The sequence below is a fragment of the Heptranchias perlo genome, chromosome 31, assembly GCF_035084215.1.
Source record: "Heptranchias perlo isolate sHepPer1 chromosome 31, sHepPer1.hap1, whole genome shotgun sequence".
NCBI classification, from domain to species: domain Eukaryota; kingdom Metazoa; phylum Chordata; class Chondrichthyes; order Hexanchiformes; family Hexanchidae; genus Heptranchias; species Heptranchias perlo.
In genome coordinates, this window is record NC_090355.1 from 4,622,494 (window position 1) to 4,643,762 (window position 21,269).

Genomic DNA, 21,269 nt, shown 5'->3' on the forward strand with positions numbered 1-21,269 from the left:
ATAACCCTTGTTCATGACTATTGGCCGTAAGTGCATTGAGTGTAAGAATTTCTAAACCCTCTTCAACCTAGACCTCAAACTGAACCGTTCAGGGTTCTGCTACTAGGCAATGGCATTGAATTATGGAGTTTGGGCCGAGTTCCACTCAAACATATCCATAATGAGTCCCTCTCTTTTGTCCCACTTGTAGCCACGTGCTCACAAGGGGAGAAGTCTAGTACCATTAAACACACTAAGTTTCCCTGGAGAGCTTGTTCTGTATGGAAGAATTTTCAAAGTACACCCCAGTTCTGTCCTCCAGAAGCAGGGGATCTAGGCCATTTTAAAAAAGTTTGTCACATGTAAGCCAGTACAGCCAGGCCGACACTATCCTGGTCAGCTAGCCCTTTTTCCCCATTGCAGGGGTGTACCTTTGTTAAGAGGTGTTCTCGTTAATCAGCGTACTCCCAAAGTAGGGACTCCTGGTCCCCTCCAAAGCAGAGTCATTGACTCACTGTGTACTTGATTCCAGAGTAGGGTTTATATTAGTACCCGTGGCTCAATTTCTACCTGCATGAAGTGGGCCCAGGCCTTGTACCTCTGGTGGTTTTTGCACACTTCCATAACCCTTTCTCCAGCTTAACAGTAGGAAGACTGAAGCCACCCTCTTTGGCTATGCAACAAACTCCTCCCGCACCAGTGACTCCATCCCCTTTCCCAGCCACCGCCCAACAACAAACCGGTATGTTCACAACCTTGGTGTAGTGTTTGACCCACAGCCGAGTTTCTTACCTAGTGTCATCTCCATTACAAAGACGGCCAACTTCCACCTCTGCAATTTTGTCTGCATCTGCCTATCTGCCGTTGAAACCCTCGTACGTACCTTTGCTACCTCGATTACTCCAGTGGTCTCTGCCAGCCTCCCATCCTTCATAAACTCCAGCTCATCTAAGAGGCTGCTGCCTGCATCCTTTTCCACACCAAGACCCGCTCACCCATCACTCCCTCCATCCTGATTGATCCACATTGGTTCCCAGTCTCAAATTTATAATTCTTGCCCTTATCTTTAAAATCTCTGTAACCTCCTCCAGCCCTTTAACTTCCACAAATCTTTTCTTCCTCTGAATGCAGCCTCATGTGCACCCACCCCCCCTCCCTACACACCCTATGACTGGTGGCCATGCCTTCAGACACCTAGGTCCTACTCTCTGGCATTCCCTCTCCACCTCCTTTAAGATCCTCCTTAAAACCCATCTCTTTGACCAAACCTAAAGTGACCCCTCCCAATCTCTGTGGCTTGGCCTCCATTTTTCCTACTCCTTGGTGAAGCATCTTGGGATTTTTTTAATGTGTTAAAGGCACTATACAAATGCAAATTGTTACTCCCATTCTTAAACTTCATTAATGCACCCAGGTAAAAACAAAGCGGTGGCTCGGTGCCAAAGGCCAGATCTAACAGACTAGTTGCTAATAATGTTAAAACCAATTGACATTCAAAGTAGGAAGCTATACTATAGTTAGGAATACCATGGATTTGAGTGATTTTACACGTTTCATCCTGGAGTGTTCTTGAAGTACAATACCTACTGCAAGCTGGCCATTGGATAACAGACGCTGGCTCCCCCACCAATAGATCAATGGTCTCTATTAACACTTTAACCTCACTGGCTAATTCCAGGTGCCTGGAGCCATCTTAATAACAAGAGTGAAAAAACATTTGTCCTTTTGAATGCATTATTCAAAAATTCAATTTTACAAAAAGATAACTCGACCAATTAACAAAATAGAAAAGGTTTCAATTTCACCCAACTATACAAAAACAAACAGAGAGGGAGCACAGTGCAGCTCCACCTCCTTAGTGCTCCCAACTCAATGGTACAAAGCCCTTAAACAGAGCTGCCGAAGTGTACTGGGATAATCCTTGTGATCACGGCTAATCGCCAGACACTGCATCGTTCTCACTCCCTTTAGTCACGTGTACAGCATTTACAGGCGTCTCAGTTTTCCACATCCTCTTCCTCGTTTTCAACCTCCTTTTGATCATCATCTTCCACCATTTTCACCTCTTCTGTATCTTCCTCGTTCTCGTCTTCCTTGCTCTTTTCATGTTCCTCACTCTCAGGCTTCTTATCCTTCTTCTTCTGTTCTGAAGCTTCTTTCTTTCCTCGCTGCTCTCGCTTGTAAGCTGTCGGGAAAGAGGCAGGATCATAAGAGGTTTTAAATATCAGAAAACATGGGCATGAGATCAGCAATTCCCAGGATTTAGATCAGTGTGAGTCCTCAGTAAGGGGGAAAGTGATCAATTTAGCAGAACACAGATGAGAAAATCACCAATCAGGAACCAAGAAGAAAGCATCCCATATTTAAGTGTGGAATGAATAAAAACACCAAGGATGAGCAGAAATTGTTACTCTGATCATTTGGAAACCAGGCCAAGATAGGCCTCAACTAGTTCTCAATTAGGACCTTGTTAACATGTTAATGGATCCATTATTCAACCCATGAATATGTTTGCATCTCATAGAAAACTGCACTGTTAATCAGATTCGTTCTTGCCCACAGAGTTAGTCAATTGCGGACTCTTGTTGTAGCCCAACCATACTTTTTGGCATTCTTACTGGGTGGTCCTTGGAATTTATCTCGAGTTCCTGCCTACGGCCATGATTCTTTAGGGACAAGAGATAATTGTTCCACTGATTTATTCACATGTGGGGGAGTCCAAAACTAGGGACCATAAGTATAAGATAGTCACCAATAAATCCAGTAGGGAATTCAGGAGAAACTTCTTTACCCAGGACAGTAGTTTGAATGTGGAATCCGCTACCAGCGGGAGTGCTTGCGGTGATTAGCATAGATGCATTTAGGGGGAAACTAGATAAATACATGAGGGAGAAAAGAATAGAAACATAGAAAATAGGAGCAAGAGTAGGCCATTCAGCCCTTCGGGCCTGCTCCGCTATTCAAAATGATCATGGCTGATTGTCTAACTCAGTACCCTGTTCCCGCTTTTACCCCATATCCCTTGATCCCTTTAGCATTAAGTAATATATCTATCTCCTTCTTGAATACATCTAATGACTTGGCCTCCACTGCCTTCTGTGGTAGAGAATTCCACAGGTTCACCACCCTCAATGAAGAAATTTCTCCTCATCTCGGTTCTAAATGGCATACCCCGTATACTGAGACTGTGACCCCTGGTTCTGGACTCCCCAGCCATTGGGAACATCCTCCCTGCATCTAGTCCTGTTAGAATTTTATATGTTTCGATGAGATCACCTCTCATTCTTCTAAACTCCAGTGAATATAGGCCTAGTCAACCCAATCTCTCCTCATACGTCAGTCCTGCCATCCCAGGAATCAGTCTGGTAAACCTTCGTTGCACTCTCTCCATGGCAAGGACATCCTTCCTCAGATAAGGAGACCAAAACTGTACACAATACTCCAGATGTAGTCTCACCAAGGCCCTGTATAACCGCAGTAAGACATCCCTGCTCCTGTACTCAAATCCTCTTGCAATAAAGGCCAACATACCATTCGCCTTCCTAACTGCTTGCTGCACCTGAATGCTCGCTTTCAGCAACTGGTGTATAAGGACACCCATGTCTCGTTGCACCTCCCCTTTTCCCAATCTATCACCATTCAGATAATAATCTGTCTTTCTGTTTTTACAACCAAAGTGGATAACCTCACAGTTATCCACGTTATACTGCATCTGCCATGTTCTTGCCCACTCACCCAACTTGTCTAAATCACATTGGAGCCTCTTTGCATCCCCCTCACAGCTCACATTCCACCCCAGCTTTGTGTCGTCTGCAAACTTGAAAATGTTACATCTAGTTCCCTCATCCAAATCACTGATATATATTGTGAATAGCTGGGGCCCAAGCACTGATCCCTGCGGTACCCCACTAGTCACTGCCTGCCACCCGGAAAAAGACCCGTTTATTCCTACTCTGTTTCCTGTCTGTCAACCAATTCTCAATCCATGCCAGTATATTCCCCCCAATCCCATTTGCTTTAATTTTGCACACTAACCTCTTGTGTGGGACCTTATCAAAAGCCTTCTGAAAATCTAAATACACCACATCCACTGGTTCTCCCCTATCTATTCTACTAGTTACCTCCTCAAAAAACTCCAGTAGATTTGTTAAGCATGATTTTCCTTTCATAAACCCATGCTGACTTTGTCCAATCCCATTAATGCCTTCCAAATGTTCTGTTATCACATTCTTTATAATAGACACTAGCATTTTCCCCACTATTGATGTTAGGCTAACTAGTCTGTAATTCTCTCCCTCCTTTTTTAAATAGTGGGGTTACATTTGCCACCCTCCAATCTGTAGGAACTGTTTCCAGAGTCTAAAGAATTTTGGAAGATGACCACCAATGCCTCCATTATTTCCAGGGCCACTTCCTTTATTACTCTGGGATGTAAATTATCAGGCCCTGGGGATTTGTCAGCCTTTAGCCCCATTAATTTCCCTAACACTTTTTTTTTACTAATACTGATTTCCTTCAGTTCCTCCCTCTCACTAGACCCTTGGTTCCCTAACATTTCCGGGAGGTTATTTGTGTCCTTTGTGAAGATAGAACCAAAGTATGTGTTTAATTGTTCTGCCATTTCTTTGTTCCCCATTATAATTTCCCCCATTTCTGACTGTAAGGAACCTACATTTGTTTTCACTAATCTTTTTCTCGTGACATATTTATAGAAGCTTTTACAGTCAGTTTTTATGTTCACTGCTAGTTTACTGTCATACTCTATTTTTCCCCTCTTAATCAATCTCTTTGTTCTCCTTTGCTGAATTCTGAACTGCTCCCAATCCTCAGGCTTGTCGCTTTTCTGGCAATTTTATGTGTCTCCTCTTTGGATCTAATACTATCCCTAATTTCTTTTGTAAGCCACGGTTGAGCCACTTTTCCTGTTTTATTTTTGCGCCAATAGAAGGATATGCTGATAGGGTTAGATGAAGTAGGGTGGGAGGAAGCTCGTGTGGAGCATAAAAACACCGGCATAGACCAGTTGGACCAAATAGCCTGTTTCTGTGCTGTAGATTCTATGTAATCCACTACCCTATCAGTTGTTGATATAGCTGCCTTTGCCACACTTGCCCTGGGAATGCTCGATGCTGATCCCTGGGTGCCTGAAATGGGAGTGTGTTCCAATCTACCATTCTTCGACTTGAACACAAAACATTAATGAAAAAGTAAGCAATCGACTAGAGGAGTGTTCCATCTACCCAGCCCTGAGAGTAAGACATACAAGTTTTGGTTTCAAATACTTACTCACCAATAACCTGCTCACTGATGCTCAGTTTGGGTTCCGCCAGTACCACTTGGCTCCAGACCTCATTACAGCCTTGGTCCAAACATGGACAAAAGAGCTGAATTCCAGAGGAGAGGTGAGAGAGACTGCCCTTGACATCAAGGCAGCATTTGACAGAGTGTGGCACCAAGGAGCCCAAGTAAAATTAAAGTCAATGGGAATCAGGGGGAAAACTTGCCACTGGCTGGAGTCATACCTAGCACAAAAGAAGATGGTAGTGGTTGTTGGAGGCCAATCATCTCAGCCCCAGGACATTGCTGCAGGACTTCCTCAGGGCAGTGTCTTCGGCCCAACATCTTCAGCTGCTTCATCAATGACCTTCCCTCCATCATAACGTCAGAAATGGGGATGTTCTCTGATGATTGCATAGTGTTTAGTTCCATTCGCAACCCCTCAAATAATGAAGCAGTCCGTGCCCGCATGCAGCAAGACCTGGACAACATCCAGGCTTGGGCTGATAAGCGGCAAGTAACATTCGCTCCAGACAAGTGCCAGCCAATGACCATCTCCAACGAGAGTCTAACCACCTCCCCTTGACATTCAACGGCATTACCATCGCTGAATCCTCCACCAACATCCTGGGGGTCACCACTGACCAGAAACCTAAATGGACCAGCCACATAAATACTGTGGCTACAAGAGCAGGTCAGAGGCTGGGTATTCTGCGGCGAGTGACTCACCTCCTGACTCCCCAAAGCCTTTCCACCATCTACAAGATACAAGTCAGGAGTGTGATGGAATACTCTCCACTTGCCTGGATGAGTGCAGCTCCAACAACACTGGAAGCTTGACACCATCGAGGACAAAGCAGCCCGCTTGATTAACATCCCATCCACCACCCTAAACATTCACTCCCTTCACCACCAGCGCACAGTGGCAGCAGTGTGTACCATCTACAGGATGCACTGCAGCAACTTGCCAAGGCATCTTCGACAGCACCTCCCAAACCCGTGACCTCTACCACCTAGAAGTAGGACAAGGGCAGCAGGCACATGGGAACACCACCACCTGCACGTTCCCCTCCAAGTCACACACCATCCCGACTTGGAAATATAGCGCCGTTCCTTCAGCGTCGCGTAGTCAAAATCATGGAATTCCCTACCTAACAGCACTATGGGAGAACTTTCACCACACGGACTGCAGCAGTTCAAGAAGGCGGCTCATCACCACATTCTCAAGGGCAATTAGGGATGGGCAATAAATGCTGGCCTTGCCAGCAATGCCCACACCCCATGAACGAATAAAAAAAATGCCAAATCCAGTTTCTACCGTATGATGCCACGGTATTGATCGCATCAAGTGTCTGTAAAGGATGTATTCACTTGTATTGTACACCAGTTTTTCAGTTCATTTTAAAGTACTTGTCGCATACCTGTAAAATGTCACTTTTTGCATTAGGAAACAAAACCAGAGACATTCAAAATGCAGCTACAATTTGTAGTTATGGTCCTTACTTAGGTGTGCAGAATGATCTTGTCCTTGCCATTTCGTTAATTAAATGATGCAATTCAATTAGTTCAACAGTTTAAACAGTATGTCACAGGCTCCTCACCTTCCAATGCATCTTTCAGTGGGGTAATGAAGCGATCAAACTCCATCTCTTCCATTGCTGCAAGCACATCAGAGGCACTCAGTGTCTTCCTCTTGCTCTTCATTGCAAAGTTATTTGCGCTGGGAAGATACACAGACTTTAATGCATCTCTTTACCACCTTTGTGTATGATACAGCCATTAAAACACCATCCCACAGGCTTAATGCATCACACAACCCCAACATCAAGACATAGCTCTCAGTGCACCATTAGACAGCCTTCAGCACAGAGATAAGGCCCTAAGTGTCATTAAGCATTGGAGAGATTCAAGCCATTTTATTCAGCTTCCTCCAAAAACTCTTGTACCCTTGCCCCCAAGTGCATCCATGATTTCATTGTTACCTACCCAAACATAGCCAGTGCATCTGCAGCAATAGCTTCTCATCCCTCCCCTGTATTACCTCCAGAATCTATCCTTGGCACTCTCCCCTTATGTATGTGCTGTCCCTTGGTGACATCATCCACAGGGTCAGCTTCATATGTATGTTGACCACATCTTGTTCTATTTCTCCACCATCTCTTGCTGCTGGCATGCTGTCAAGCTGCTTGTCCAACATGAAGTCAAGGATGAGTCCTAATTTCCTCCAATTCAACACCAGAAAATAAAAGCCATTGTCCTTGATGCTTACCACAAAATTCCTCTGCTGCTGACTTCACCCCCCCCACCACCACCTTTCTGGCTATTATCTCGGGCCAAATCAGATCATTTGCAACCATGGCCTCCTATTCAAGCTGAGCTGAGCTTTAAACCCTACATCCCATCAATCAAGACTGCTTATTTCCACCATTGCAACACTGCCCACTCCACCCCACCTCAGCTCCTCCACCGACTAAAATCCTTATACATGCATTGGTCACGTCCAGACCCGGCCACTCTCCTTGCTGGCCTCCCAACTTCCATTAACTCCAACTTGTCCACAACTTTGTTGCAAGTGTTCTGTCCCACACAGAGTCTTGCTCCTCCATCAACCTGTCCTCATTGACCTACATTAGCTCCTGATCCCAAACACATTAAACTTAAAATCCTTGTCCTCATCTTGAAATCACCCCCATGGCCTCATGCCACTCTATCTCTGCAATTTCTTTCAGCCCTACATCCCTTCCTGAGCATTCATTCCTCTGACTCTGGCATTCCGTTCTCACAGCTCACAGAAGCCCAGAAAAGAACGCTGCCCTTTTCTTGGCTCCCCATTGCAGTAAGTTGACGCCCAGAAGCTTGCAGATAGTTTGTGGGTGAATTTATAATTAACGAGCAGCGGACACCATTCCTTCATCGCTCAGCATAATTTCCGGACCAATATCTTTACTCAGAGAGTGGTTAGAATATGGAACTTGAAAAATTGAGGTGAATAGCTTAGATGCACTTAAGGGGAAAACTAGATAAGTACACAAGGGAGAAAGGAATAGAAGGATATGTTGATAGGATTAGATGAAGAAGGGTGGGAGGAAGCTTGTGTGGAACATAAACACCGGCATAGACCCGTTGGGCCGAATAGCCTGTTTCTGTGCTGTAAATACTATTTAACATAAAATTAGAAACAAAACACATTTACCAGACACAGAGAATAGCTAAAGGGGGGCATGTAAGTAGAATGGGATGCAAGTTTTTAAATGGTCTTTCGCCATTAAGATCTCGGTTCACATCAGCCCAGAGTGAAGGAATGAAATCTCTTCTTTGTTAATTCTATGTAAAACCAGTTTGAACAGTGTCCATCTGATTCCTACAAGATGTAGATCTACCAGGACAAAGCTGCTCGTTAAACAGCACTAAATTGGAAATCTCACTCAGTTGCCAACTTTGAGTGGAGGGAGCTTTATTGTACCTGTAACCATACTATTTCTCAACAGTGTCATGATTGATGCTGACATTCTTCAGCATTAACATCTTTCACTTTGATGAGCACAAAATTCAATAAAAGTCATAAAAAACGAAGCTTTGCCACTGTGATAGCTCTATAGTTAAACCAATCAGAGAAGGCATGCTAGAATTACAGAGAGCCACAGGGCTACGTGGCTTTACTGCTCAAGTGGAGTTTCTTACCAGGAGGTTGCATAAAGAACAAAGACACTAGCTGCTCGGGATATTGCGCTGCGGGCTTCCTTTGACACATTCACTCCATCTGGAAGCTAAGAGAAGAAGAAACAGATTAATCCAACTGCATGCAAACTAGCTTTATACCAGTTCTATAGATTGAGCACAACTATATTATAGATAGAAAGTCATTTAGCAAGCAGCCATATAGCCAATGTAGAGCAATTTTGTTGTTCACGAGATGATATTTGACTTCCAAAAATATACCACTTTTTAACCTGGGGGCTAGCAAGAAGGACAGTTTTCTGGAACTCTACATCGCCCCATTCCATCAACTAATCCCAAGCCCTTATGTGATGCCATATAGTAATGTAAAGTGCTTCCTCGCATTGATTATCCAAGCACCCCCTTCAGATAACAAAGGCTGCACTTGTTCTAATTATCCTTACAGTCAAATGCAAATAAACAAACCTCATCAAAGCACAATTTCCATGACTCAACCCATTCCTCTCCCTTGTACAAAAACTCAAGGAACCCAACATTTCCCATTTACTCCCACTGTACAGAAATCCAAGGGACCAAACCAATTGTACAGAAATCCAATGGATCTAACTGCTTCCGGCTCACTCCAATTGCATAAAAGCCCGGTGGACCCAACTACATTCCATTCACTTCTACAGTGTGGGAACCAAATAGATCTGCATACAAACCCAGCAGACACAAAACCTTACCATTCACTCCCACTGCATACAAAACTTGACAGCTCAACTCTTCCTATTCATTACTGCTATGCATAGAAACACAGTGAACCAAACTCCTTCATATTCACTCCCATTGTACAACATAGGTTTACAAACTGGAGTCCCCAAGGCAATCCAGGGAGTGGGGTCCTCGAGGTCATGAAATTTCTGTCCATCTCATTTGATTTTTGTATTTGTTAAAATATTAGCAAGTTACTTCCATGGCTGTAAACTAATAAAGTAAAAACTTTTTCTGCAATGATAGTGCTGTTTTCCTTTGGGTAACTGGAACTGTCTTTTGGAAATAAGGACAGAGATGCCTATTTGAGAGGGAACTTCAGTAACATACAGATATTAGCATGGGTCCCCCACACAGAAAAGTTTGAAAACTACTATTTTACAGAAACCCAAATCTTTCCTTATCACTGCAACTGAGGAGAAACTCAATGGACTAAACTCCAATCAAATCACCCTCACTGTTTAGAAATCTAATGGACTTGTTATGTTTTGGGGTTTCAGATATCTACTTGGGTTTAGCTAACCGGAATATATCATGTGCCTCCTGACCTTCAGTAGGCAGATGAACATGCATTCTAACAGACCGTAGCTCAGGCTGTAAACCACTAGACAACTTTATTGAACATTAAAAGAGATAAATGCATAGTACTGAACAAAAAGAATATGTATGCAGTAAATATAGATTTCACTATCCTCCTTGGAATCAAAACATGCACTTTGCATGCGCTAACCCGCAACATAAAATTAACCCTTCAAACACAGTTGCTTATTTCTTACGTATGCAATCGCTACCACAGTCATCTGATGAGTTTCAGATTCATTTTAAAAACTATGGAGTTATATTTGCTCTCCAGCATGAAATTGGAGTAGTGGGCAGTTTTGGCAGGGGAGAGTGAGGACCAATAGCACTTGGTGTGTTCCAGCCAGATCTGGAGATGGATGCGAAACCAGCTGTGTGCCATCGTACTTTCAAACTGTGCCCTTGGACTTGAGGGAGCTTAGGTGGGGGGCCATTCCAGCGGGAATGACTGAAATGTGAGGAGTAAAGATTTTGCTGGGAATAAGAACATTAAAAGGTGGAGCCAAGGAATGGTTGAGGAAATCAACAGTTGCATAAATATTGTGGTGAATGGAGGGTCAAAAGCTAGGCAGTTTGAAAATGCAGCTGTAAGCGACCTGGGGGAAAGTTTTTTCCTCAGGTGTGGATGCAGAAAGAAGGGTATTGAAGGGGGTAGGGTGATGTAGGCGGTGAGGGATACAATGAAGTGGTCAGAGATAGCCTCGACAGTGATCAAGACCACGGGAGTAGAGGTCACAGGAGATGGCAAGGTCAAGAGGGTGGCCGTGAATATGATTAGTAGAGTTTATATGGAGGGAGAGGTTTAGGGAAAACAGGAGGGCACTTTGTGCAATACCATCCAAGGAGTAGCTCCAAATTCCTCTGAATATATCTCAGAGTAAAGAACGTTCAAACTGTATTCCTCATAACTACATTTAGGTAGTCGGACAAAAGTACAGTTGGAAAACGTTTAAAACAGCTGTGTAGGATGCTGACTAAATGGAACGGTGTGACCCTTTCGTCAGTTCCAAATATTTTGAATGATCCATGAGGCAGGTCCCCATCCAAGGACAATAGCAGCAATTGATGCACGCACATCAAGGCCTTTGACATACCAGACTGCAATGTACATACTCTGCAGCTTGCAGAAATGGCTAGCAGTCATCAATTTTAACCGTGTGTCATGACCAGCAAGAAAGAATCCAATAAAAAATCCACCGAAGACAAAAATCCTTCTTTTGTCACAAACCATATAGAAATGAATCCATCCCCTTTCCATTCACCCCCACTGTATATTAACCCACTGGACTCATTCCCTCCTGTTGTACATGATTTTCTATGTAATACAATTTTTTGATAGAATCCATGTTCCAAAGTTATCAATTTTTTTAATAATCTGTTCATTGGCCAGTCACTCCACTGCCACATTTCACAATTTAAAAACCAAAATCAGCTCATGAAAAATATATTTTTAAGTATTTTCTAACATCCGGTGAATGACTATGCAGTTGTAGGAGTTCCTGATCATTTATTAGGAAAATAAATTATGCATTTATCAGCTATTGGTTGCACAAAAATAGCAATAATGACTCGAGGTATGAAGACACCATTCATCAATCTTATGGAATTAAATTAATAAAATCTGTGATTTATGGATCCCTGTATAAATTGTGAGAAACCCCAGCAGTGCTCACCGCCTCTTTGATAATCCTGGTAATGACTGCATTCGGCAGGTTTAAATCCTCTGGTCTCTCGGCCATCTTTCTCACCTAAACCACAAATACAGAAACCAATTCAGATTGTTAGAAATGTGACAATTCAGGAGCAGCTGAGACATTCCTCTCAACTCCAGAACTACCTACCCACTCTCAAATGTGACATCATGGCCAAGACCTAATATCTTGGACATACATGTAGCCGTGCATTTGTGGTTCAAAGGCACAATAAGCAATGCATTCTTGGCTGTTTGGATGCTGGCTGGCCAGTAAGGCAGAGGATACATTTATATTTAAGTGGCTTCCACCACACTACCAGATAATCTAAAGTCCATATCCATTTAAGAAAAACACTATGCACGTATGAAAACATGACATTCGGCTACGTGCACATTTTTTTTCTGAACAGCACAATGAAAAAAAACAAACTTTTGCTACCCAGTTTGGAATTATCAAAATAATTTGGCAGCTGATTGAAAAAGTCAATTTTTCAGTGTACGCAGTCAATGGTCACCCTACTGCACCCACTGAACCAGGCCTTGGCAGCAGTACTGAGCGAGTGCTGCATTGTCGGAGGTGCAGTCTTTCAGGTGAGACGTTAAACGGAGGCCTCACTTGTCTGTGCACGTGGATGTAACAGATCCCACAGCGTTATTCAAGAACAGCAGGAAAGATCTCCCAATGTTGTGGCCAATATTTATGCCTCAGCCAACATCACAAAAAAAAATTAACTAGTCATTTATTCCAATACTTTTTGTGAGACCCAGCTGTCCACAAATAGAAACATAGAAAATAGGAGCAGGAGTAGGCCATTCAGCCCTTCGAGCCTGCTCCGCCATTCAATATGATCATGGCTGATCCTCTATCTCAATACCATATTCCCGCTCTCTCCCCATACCCCTTGATGCCTTTTGTGTCTAGAAATCTATCTAGCTCCTTCTTAAATATATTTAGTGACTTGGCCTCCACAGCCTTCTGTGGTAGAGAATTCCACAGGTTCACCACCTTCTGAGTGAAGAAATTTCTCCTCGTCTCAGTCCTACCCCCTATCCTGAGACTGTGACCCCTCGTTCTGGACCACCCCCCAGCCAGGGGAAACATCCTCCCTGCATCCAGTCTGTCTAGCCCTGTCAGAATTTTATATGTTTCAATGAGATCCCCTCTCATTCTTCTAAACTCGAGAAAATACAGGCCGAGTCGACCCAATCTCTCCTCATACAACAGTCCTGCCATCCCAGGAATCAGTCTGGTGAACCTTCGCTGTACTCCCTCTATGGCAACTATATCCTTTTTTATGTAAGGAGACCAAAACTGCACACAATACTCCAGGTGTAGTCTCACCAAGGTCTTGTATAACTGCAGTAAGACATCCTTGCTTCTGTACTCAAATCCTCTTGCAATGAAGGCCAACATACCATTTGCCTTCCTAACTGCTTGCTGCACCTGCATGTTTGCTTTCAGTAACTGGTGTACAAGGACACCCAGGTCCCTTTGTACATCAACATTTCCCAATCTATCACCATTTAATTAATACTCTGCCTTTCTGTTTTTCCTTCCGAAGTGGATAACTTCACATTTACCCACGTTATACTGCATCTGCCATGTACTTGGCTGCCACGTTCACCTAAATAACTTCAAAAGTAACTGGCGGACTGAGAAGAACTGGGACATCCCGGTGATGTGAAAGACACTATATAAATGGAAGTTCTTTCTTTCTGGTGAAGGGACAACAAACATAAAAACACACAGACAACACCTATACATAGAAGTTACAACACAACCACTCCATCTAAGCATTAAACCTCCACACAAGCAAATAGATCTAATCAAATTTACCTAACCTGCTCCCATATCCCTTCATCCACCTATCCAATCTAATCTTGAATGTTGACATAGTTTCTGCCTCAGCCACTGACCCAGGAAGTGAATTTCATATCCTCACAATTCCATGTAAAGCAGTATCTCCTGCTCTCTGTTCTAAATCTCTTGAAAACTGTGTGCTTATATCTACCCTGTCTCATCCTTTCATAATTTTAAACACTATCATATCGCCCTGTAATCTGCGTTGTCTAACAGAAAAAAGACCCAATTTTTCCAAGTCTTTCTTCATATTTTATTTCCACACGCGATAGCATCCTCATGAATCTGCATTGTACCCTTTCTAAAGCCTCAATATCCTTCCTATAGTGTGGAGCCCAATACTGCACAGTACGCTAATTGAGGAATTATGAAAGTTTTATATAGGGTCCTCATTACCACTTGGCTTTTATATTCTCTACCTCTTGTGATGAAACCTTATACTGAAAAGCTGTGCCCTAACCAAAGAAGACTTGCATTTATTTAGTGCCTTTCATGACCTCAGGACTCCTCAAAGCACTTTACAACAAATTAAGTATTTTTTTTTTAAGTGTAGTCACGGTTGTAATGTAGGAAACACAGCAATTTGCACACAGCAAGGTCCCACAAACAGCAACTTGATAATGACCAGATAATCTGTTTATAGTGATGTTGGTTGAGGGATAAATATTGGCCAGGACACCGGGCAGAACTCCCCTGCTCTTCTTCAAATGGTGCCATGGGATCTTTTATGTCCATCTGAGAGGGCAGTTTAATGCCTCATCTGAAAGACGGCACCTCCGACGGTGTAGCACTCCCTCAGTACTACACTGGAGTGTCAGTCTGGAAGTTGTGCACAAGTCCCTGGTCTTCCTGAAAGTAAGGTCTCCATTCATTGTAACCCAGGCCTATGGAGGAGGGCCATATGCATGCATCCCACACGCACCACAGCGCAGCAGGCTCACACATGCAGTCGCGTCGACTGCCACCACTATCTATGGCGGTAGTAATACATTCTGCTACTGCCACCGACAGGATGTGGGAGGACAATACTTACCTAACCCTTTGTCTGGAATGTGTAATTTAATCCAGTCTGCTGCAGTAATTGAAGCTCTCTGGAATGTGTAATTTGATCCAGTCATTGTCTGGCAGGCTAGAGTTCAGCGAACGCACAGCGCTGACACTAACGAGTTCAGCGAACGCACAGCGCTGACACTACCGAGTTCAGATAGGAAGGTATGAGGCCATGAAGGGATTTCAATACAAGGATGAGAATTTTAAAATCAAGGTGTTCACGGACCAGGAGCCAATGTAGGTCAGCGAGCACAGGGGTGATGGGTGCACAAGACTTGTTGCGAGTTAGGATATGTGCAGCAGAGTTCTGGATGATCTCAAGTATATTGAGGGTGGAAGATGGGAGGCCGGCCAGGAGAGCACTGGAATAGTTAAGTGTAGAGGTAACAAAGACATGGATGAGGGTTTCAGCAGCAGATGAGCTGAGGCAGGGGCGGAGGTGTTACGGAGGTGGAAGTAGGTTGGTGATGGAACAGATGTGTGGTCGGAAGCTCATTTCGGTCAAATAGAATGCCAAGGTCTGGTTCAGCCTCAGACAGTAGCCAGGGGAGGGATAGAGTCTAGGGAACAGAGTTTGTGGTGGGGACCGAAGACAATGGCTTGAGGACAGGGGAGAGGGGCCTTGGAAGGGTAAAGAGAAAAGACGAAAAAAGGGAAAATAGAAGCGATGGGCTTAGGTCCGGAGCGGCAGTCAAAATGGGCACATGAATGGACACAGGGAAACTCAAGTTACATAGGCGTGGTTATGTAGCAAGCTTAGGATAGATATGTCCTGGTAATAAACAGGGAAGAGAGAGGAGGCAATAGGAGGGTGTCCAAAGTTAAAGTCAGAGGTCCCGTGATGGGATACGGTTGACGTAGATAGGGTGGAGTCAGCTTGGAGCTTCGACGAACTGCTGTCCAGGTTCAGAGACAGATGTGGAGGGCAAGCCAATAGGTTGCCTCCAATTCCATGTGCTCTCATTTTTGTTAACAGTCTACGTGGAACCTTGTCGAATGCTATCAGCATGATCTGATTAAAAACTCCCACCAAATTCCCTTCTGCTGGAGGGGTGAGGCCTCCACATTGCGCAGCCTCGCAGCTCGCTTCGACTCTGAAAACACTCCACTCCAGGCCAACCCAGCAATTGACTCGTGGGCCTCTTCAAACATGTAGCCCCATGAACGGGCACTGCAAGATCATACGGGGGGTGCTGCAGCTGTTTCTCTGAGAGGCTGAATTTGACAAATCCACAGCATTGCCTATTTTACATAACTTGAGCTACAAGGTTGGTTTAGTGAGGCACATTTCATTTAACGAGAACGGGTGAGGGTGACGTCATTGGAAGTGAGGTCACTAGCGGAGCCATAGCTTTTTAGCATGTGCTGAGAGTGATGTCATCGGGTGGCCCAGCGCACACGCAGGAGGACATCACAGGTCGATCGAAAACCAGAAGTCCCCACACTGTCACTAATCACTCCCGTCAAAGAGCTGCGGTGACTGATTGGACATCGTGTGTGGGCCATGGATTGTTTTCAGATTTACTGGATAGAAAGTGGGGGCGGGTCACCTTTTACATTACAAAGTGAATAGTAGCACTGCGCGCGCACTGAGCTTTCCAAGAAATCAACTCGCTGCCGTTCATGCTCAAGAGCGAGATCCAGGTCTAACGGTTGGGAGGAGAACAGCGTGATCCAGGTCTAACAGGGGGAGCAGATGAATGTGATCCAGGTCTAACGGTGGGGAGGAGGAGAGCGTGATCCATCTCCCCATCTGTTCTCCCTCTCTTACCCCTCCTTATACCTGGATCACATTCTCTCCTCTTCCCCCCCCTGCTTGCTCCCACCCAGCTCCCCCCTTCCCCTGCTGCTGGAGTTTAGAAGAATGAGAGGTGATCTCATTGAAACATATAAAGATTGAGAGGGCTTGACAGGGTAGATGCAGAGAGGCTATTTCCCCTGGCTAGAGAGTCTAGAACAAGTAAGCATAGTCTCAGAATAAGGGGTTGGACATTTATGACTGAGATGAGAAATTTCTTCACTCAGAGGGTTGTGAATCTTTGGAATTCTCTACCCCAGAGGGCTGTGGATGCTCAGTCGCTACGTACATTTAAGACTGGGATCAATAGATTTTTGGACTGTAAGGGAATCAAGGGATATGGGGATCCTCCAAGAAAGTGGAGTTGAGGTCAAAGATCAGCCATGATCTTACTGAATGGTAAAGCAGGCTCGAGGGGCAGGATGGCCCACTCCTATTTCTTATGTTCTTATACTTCTGCTTCCCCCATTCCCCCGCCCGTCGCTGCTTCTGCTACCCCCTTCTAGCACTGTTTCTGCACCCCCTTCCCTGCCTCCTTCTCCCCTTCCTCCATGCTCTGCTCTTCCTCTCCCCTCCCTTACGGCTACCTGCTATATCTTCGGTGCTCGGCCTCCAGTCCGCGCTTTTAGCGAGCGGCAAAGGGGACAGTTGGTGACCTACAATGCGCGTGCGCGGTCCCAACACGCAGCGGTCCCGAGTGCGCATGCGCTATCCCCTGGCGCTGCTCACGGCGCGCATCGACCCACCTGTGCCCGACCCTCACTGGAGGGGGAGGGGGGGGGGTTCGGGGCGGCTGGTTACCAGGGCCGACCAACGGCGTCGGACCGATCCCGCTCGACCAAAGGCCCCCGCCCCCCGAGCATTAATAACGGGACCTCAAACTGACAAGATACGCGCTGCAACCGGACAGTAAATGAAACGATTACTTTATAATAATTAATGACAGTTGATTTATAATAAGCACATCTCCGTCCGCCGCGCCGCACTCACCTGGCCACTCGCTCGAGCGCAGCATCAGGCAGCCTCTCCAGCTTTGACCCCACCCACTCTCTGACCCCGCTCACAAACTGCGTGACTGGCTGCCGGGAGGTCACGTGACCAATGCCATTCCCGCCTCTTCTCATATTTCCGACATCGCCCGCGCGCTGCGCCTGGTTCACAGACGATGAGACCGGGAGAGTGATGCGGGCGGGAGCTTTAAAAAAAACACGTGTGTTTCGCTCTCTACCCCCAACTTAACAAATCCATATCCAGCGTCCGAGAGTAAAAGCCTCCAGCATCTATTAGCCTCATATTTTTTTTTATATTCGTTCATGGGATGTGGGCGTCACTGGTGAGGCCAGCATTTATCGCCCATCCCTAATTGCCCTTGAGAAGGTGGTGGTGAGCCGCCTTCTTGAACCGCTGCAGTCCGTGTGGTGAAGGTTCTCCCACAGTGCTGTTAGGAAGGGAGTTCCAGGATTTTGACCCAGCGACAATGAAGGAACGGCGATATATTTCCAAGTCGGGATGGTGTGTGACTTGGAGGGGAACGTGCAGGTGGTGTTGTTCCCATGTGCCTGCTGCTCTTGTCCTTCTAAGTGGTAGAGGTGCTGCAGTGCATCCTGTGGATGGTACACACTGCAGCCACTGTGCGCCGGCGATGAAGGGAGTGAATGTTTGGGGTGCTGGATGGGGTGCCAATCAAGCGGGCTGCTTTGTCCTGGATGGTGTCGAGCTTCTTGAGTGTTGTTGGAGCTGCACTCATCCAAGCAAGTGGAGAGTATTCCATCACACTCCTGACTTGTGCCTTGTAGATGGTGGAAAGGCTTTGGGGAGTCAGGAGGTGAGTCACTCGATGCAGAATACCCAGCCTCTGACCTGCTCTTGTAGCCACAGTATTTATATGGCTGGTCCAGTTAAGTTTCTGGTCAATGGTGACCCCCAGGATGTTGATAGTGGGGGATTCGGCGATGGTAATGCCGTTGAATGTCAAGGGGAGGTGGTTAGACTCTCTCTTGTTGGAGATGGTCATTGCCTGGCACTTATCTGGCGCGAATGTTACTTGCCACTTATCAGCCCAAGCCTGGATGTTGTCCAGGTCTTGCTGCATGCGGGCTCGGACTGCTTCATTATTTGAGGGGTTGCGAATGGAACTGAACACTGTGCAGTCATCAGCGAACATCCCCATTTCTGACCTTATGATGGAGGGAAGGTCATTGATGAAGCAGCTGAAGATGGTTGGGCCTAGGACACTGCCCTGAGGAACTCCTGCAGCAATGTCCTGGGGCTGAGATGATTGGCCTCCAACAACCACTACCATCTTCCTTTGCACTTGGGAGTTATCTCTTTCTATCTTCATTTATCTGTTAGTATTTAGTTTCACAGGTTTATTCTCTTATATACAGTGATTAACGCTTAGAGCAGGGTCATATTCATTATTTTAGTGATTGAATGTTGTTCCATTTTCACTGTGGAGATTTCACTCTTTACACACACCAACCTAGAAAAGTTGATACTTTTGCTGACAGCCCCCAAAAAGCTGTCCCTGAATAAAAGTCTCTGACACATGAAAGCAAGTCATCCATGCCTTTGTTACTTCCAGACTGGACTACTCCAATGCTCGCCTGGCCGGCCTCCCGTCTGCCACCCTCCATAAACTTGAGCTCATCCAAAACTCTGCTGCCCATTGAAAACACTCCTGTGAAGCGCCTTTGGTCGTTTTATTACATTAAAGGCGCTATATAAATGCAAGTTGTTGTTGTTATATTGAATGCCTAACACACCAAACATTCCTTCACACTTAAGTAAAAAGAAAGACTTGCATTTATATAGCACCTTTCATGACCTCAGGCCGTCAGAAGGCGTTTACAGCCAATGAAGTACTTTTGCAGTCACTGTTGTAATGTAGGAAACACGGAAGCCAATTTGCAATTTGCACGATCCTACAAACAGCAATGTGATAATGACCAGATAATCTGCTTAAGTGATGTTTGTTCAGGGATAAATATTGGCAAACGCCATTGCTCTTCTAAGAAATAGCGTCATTGGATTTTTTACGTGCACCTGAGGGGGCAGACGGGGCCTCGGTTTAACGTCTCATCTGAAAGACGGCACCTCAGACGTGAAACCTGAAAGGGTATTCAAGTTTTTAAGGCACCAGTTTTATTTTTGTGGGGGGATGGGTGGGTCTGAGACATGATCACCCAGGAAATTTAGATTTTGACACTTTATTTGTATATTCCAAAATACCGGAAAATGTATCAAAGAACTTGGGCATTGCAATGTTTTCATCTGAAGAGGCAGGGACTTTTGTTCAACTTCATTGAAAACTACACTTGTCATTTTTCAGAATGATTGATTTATCTTCACATTTTGAAACTTCTTGCTCCCAGTTGCAGTGGATAATTTATTATTAGGAGTTTTTTTAATTGCCTAATAGTAAAAAGGGGATTCAACCCAGTCTTATTGATCACAGAATCATTTTAGTTAAGGCTTCACAGTTGTAACAGTCCTTCCAAATGCTGCCTCCTGTTCGAACATTTCCCTCTTCGTCTTTAAGATCCTCCTTAAAGCACACTTCTTCAACCAAGCTTTTAGTCACCCCTCCTTCTCTGGCTCAGCGTCCATTTTTACCATGTGTCTTGCACCTTGGGCCGTTTTTTCTAAGTTAAAGGCACTATATAAATGCGAGTCGTTGTTGCCGTAGCAATAGGTGAACTTAGAAATTACTGATAGGGATGTTTATACAAAGAACAGAAATTTATTTTCTAAAGGCATGTTCCCCCAGGGTGTTATTTTGCCCACTTTCTGGTATTCTGGGGCTGACAGGCATTCTGCCTTTCAAGATAAAAATAATTCCTCCAGGAAGGATTACAGATATTCTAAGTATAAAATAAACACTGCTGTATGGACTTCAGTACAACGTTAGAGGGTGAAGTTAACATAAACAAACTAACAGCATGGCAGTCTGAGAATTTGAACTCAGTTTAAAAAGCTGGTATCAGTAAAAAAAAATGGCCATGAAGTTGTCGGATTGTCGTAAAATCCCAGGTGGTTCACTAATGCCGTTTAAGGAAGGAAACCTGCCGTCCTTCCCCGTTCTGGCCTGTATGTGACTCCAGTTGCACACCGATGTGGTTGACTCTTAACTGCCCTCTGAAGTGGCCTAGCAAACCCCTCGGTTGTATCAAAAAGCGGTTCAAGAAGGTGGCCCACCACCACCTTCTCAGGGCAACTAGGAATGGGCAATAAATGCCGGCCTCGCCAGCGACGCCCACATTCCGAGAATGAATAGTAAAAAAAAACTCTGTTAAAATAGCAAATAGAAAAGTGTCAAGTGAACGCACTGAGCTTTCACGATAAACAGCTGAGATAGAGAGGGATGAACATCAGAGGCCTATACACAGACATCAGTGAGAGACAGACGGACAACAGAGAGAGAAAGACACACTAATAGCAGAAACATGCAGACAGCATGAAATCAAAGCAATGAGAAAAGCAGAAGAGACTGCGAAAGGAAACAAAGAAGGCATAAAAAAGGTGAAAAACATTAAACAATATATATTGAATCTTACATCATAAGTTTTTCTGCCTACACTGAGAACACAGCAAAAAAAAAG

The 21,269-nt window shown here is 44.8% G+C and overlaps 1 protein-coding gene across 2 annotated transcripts; it reads right to left on the reverse strand.

Annotated features, from left to right (window-relative positions):
• Positions 1–1,695: 1,695 nt before the first annotated feature.
• On the reverse strand, positions 1,696–17,730 carry pole3 (polymerase (DNA directed), epsilon 3 (p17 subunit)). 2 transcript variants are annotated; one of them, XM_067969472.1, is made up of 5 exons: positions 17,659–17,730; positions 11,940–12,014; positions 8,938–9,023; positions 6,858–6,976; positions 1,696–2,164 (listed from the first exon to the last, which is right to left on the reverse strand). In XM_067969472.1, the coding sequence occupies exons 2-5, from the start codon at positions 12,003–12,005 to the stop codon at positions 1,977–1,979; spliced, it is 459 nt and encodes a 152-aa protein (XP_067825573.1). In that variant the 5' UTR covers positions 12,006–12,014; positions 17,659–17,730; the 3' UTR covers positions 1,696–1,976. The 2 variants fall into 2 exon arrangements, with proteins under 2 accessions (XP_067825573.1, XP_067825574.1); XM_067969473.1 differs by lacking the exon at positions 17,659–17,730 and adding an exon at positions 17,256–17,277.
• Between the last annotated feature and the right edge of the window lie 3,539 nt (positions 17,731–21,269).

Coding starts and splice junctions, on each gene's coding strand:
- pole3 (XM_067969472.1), bottom strand. CDS start 12,005: ATGGCCGAGAGACCAGAGGATTTAAACCTGCCGAATGCAGTCATTACC. Junction 6,977..8,937: donor GTTCTTTATGCAACCTCCTG/GTAAGAAACTCC, acceptor GTATCTTCCCAG/CGCAAATAACTTTGCAATGA. Junction 2,165..6,857: donor ACTGAAAGATGCATTGGAAG/GTGAGGAGCCTG, acceptor CTTTCCCGACAG/CTTACAAGCGAGAGCAGCGA.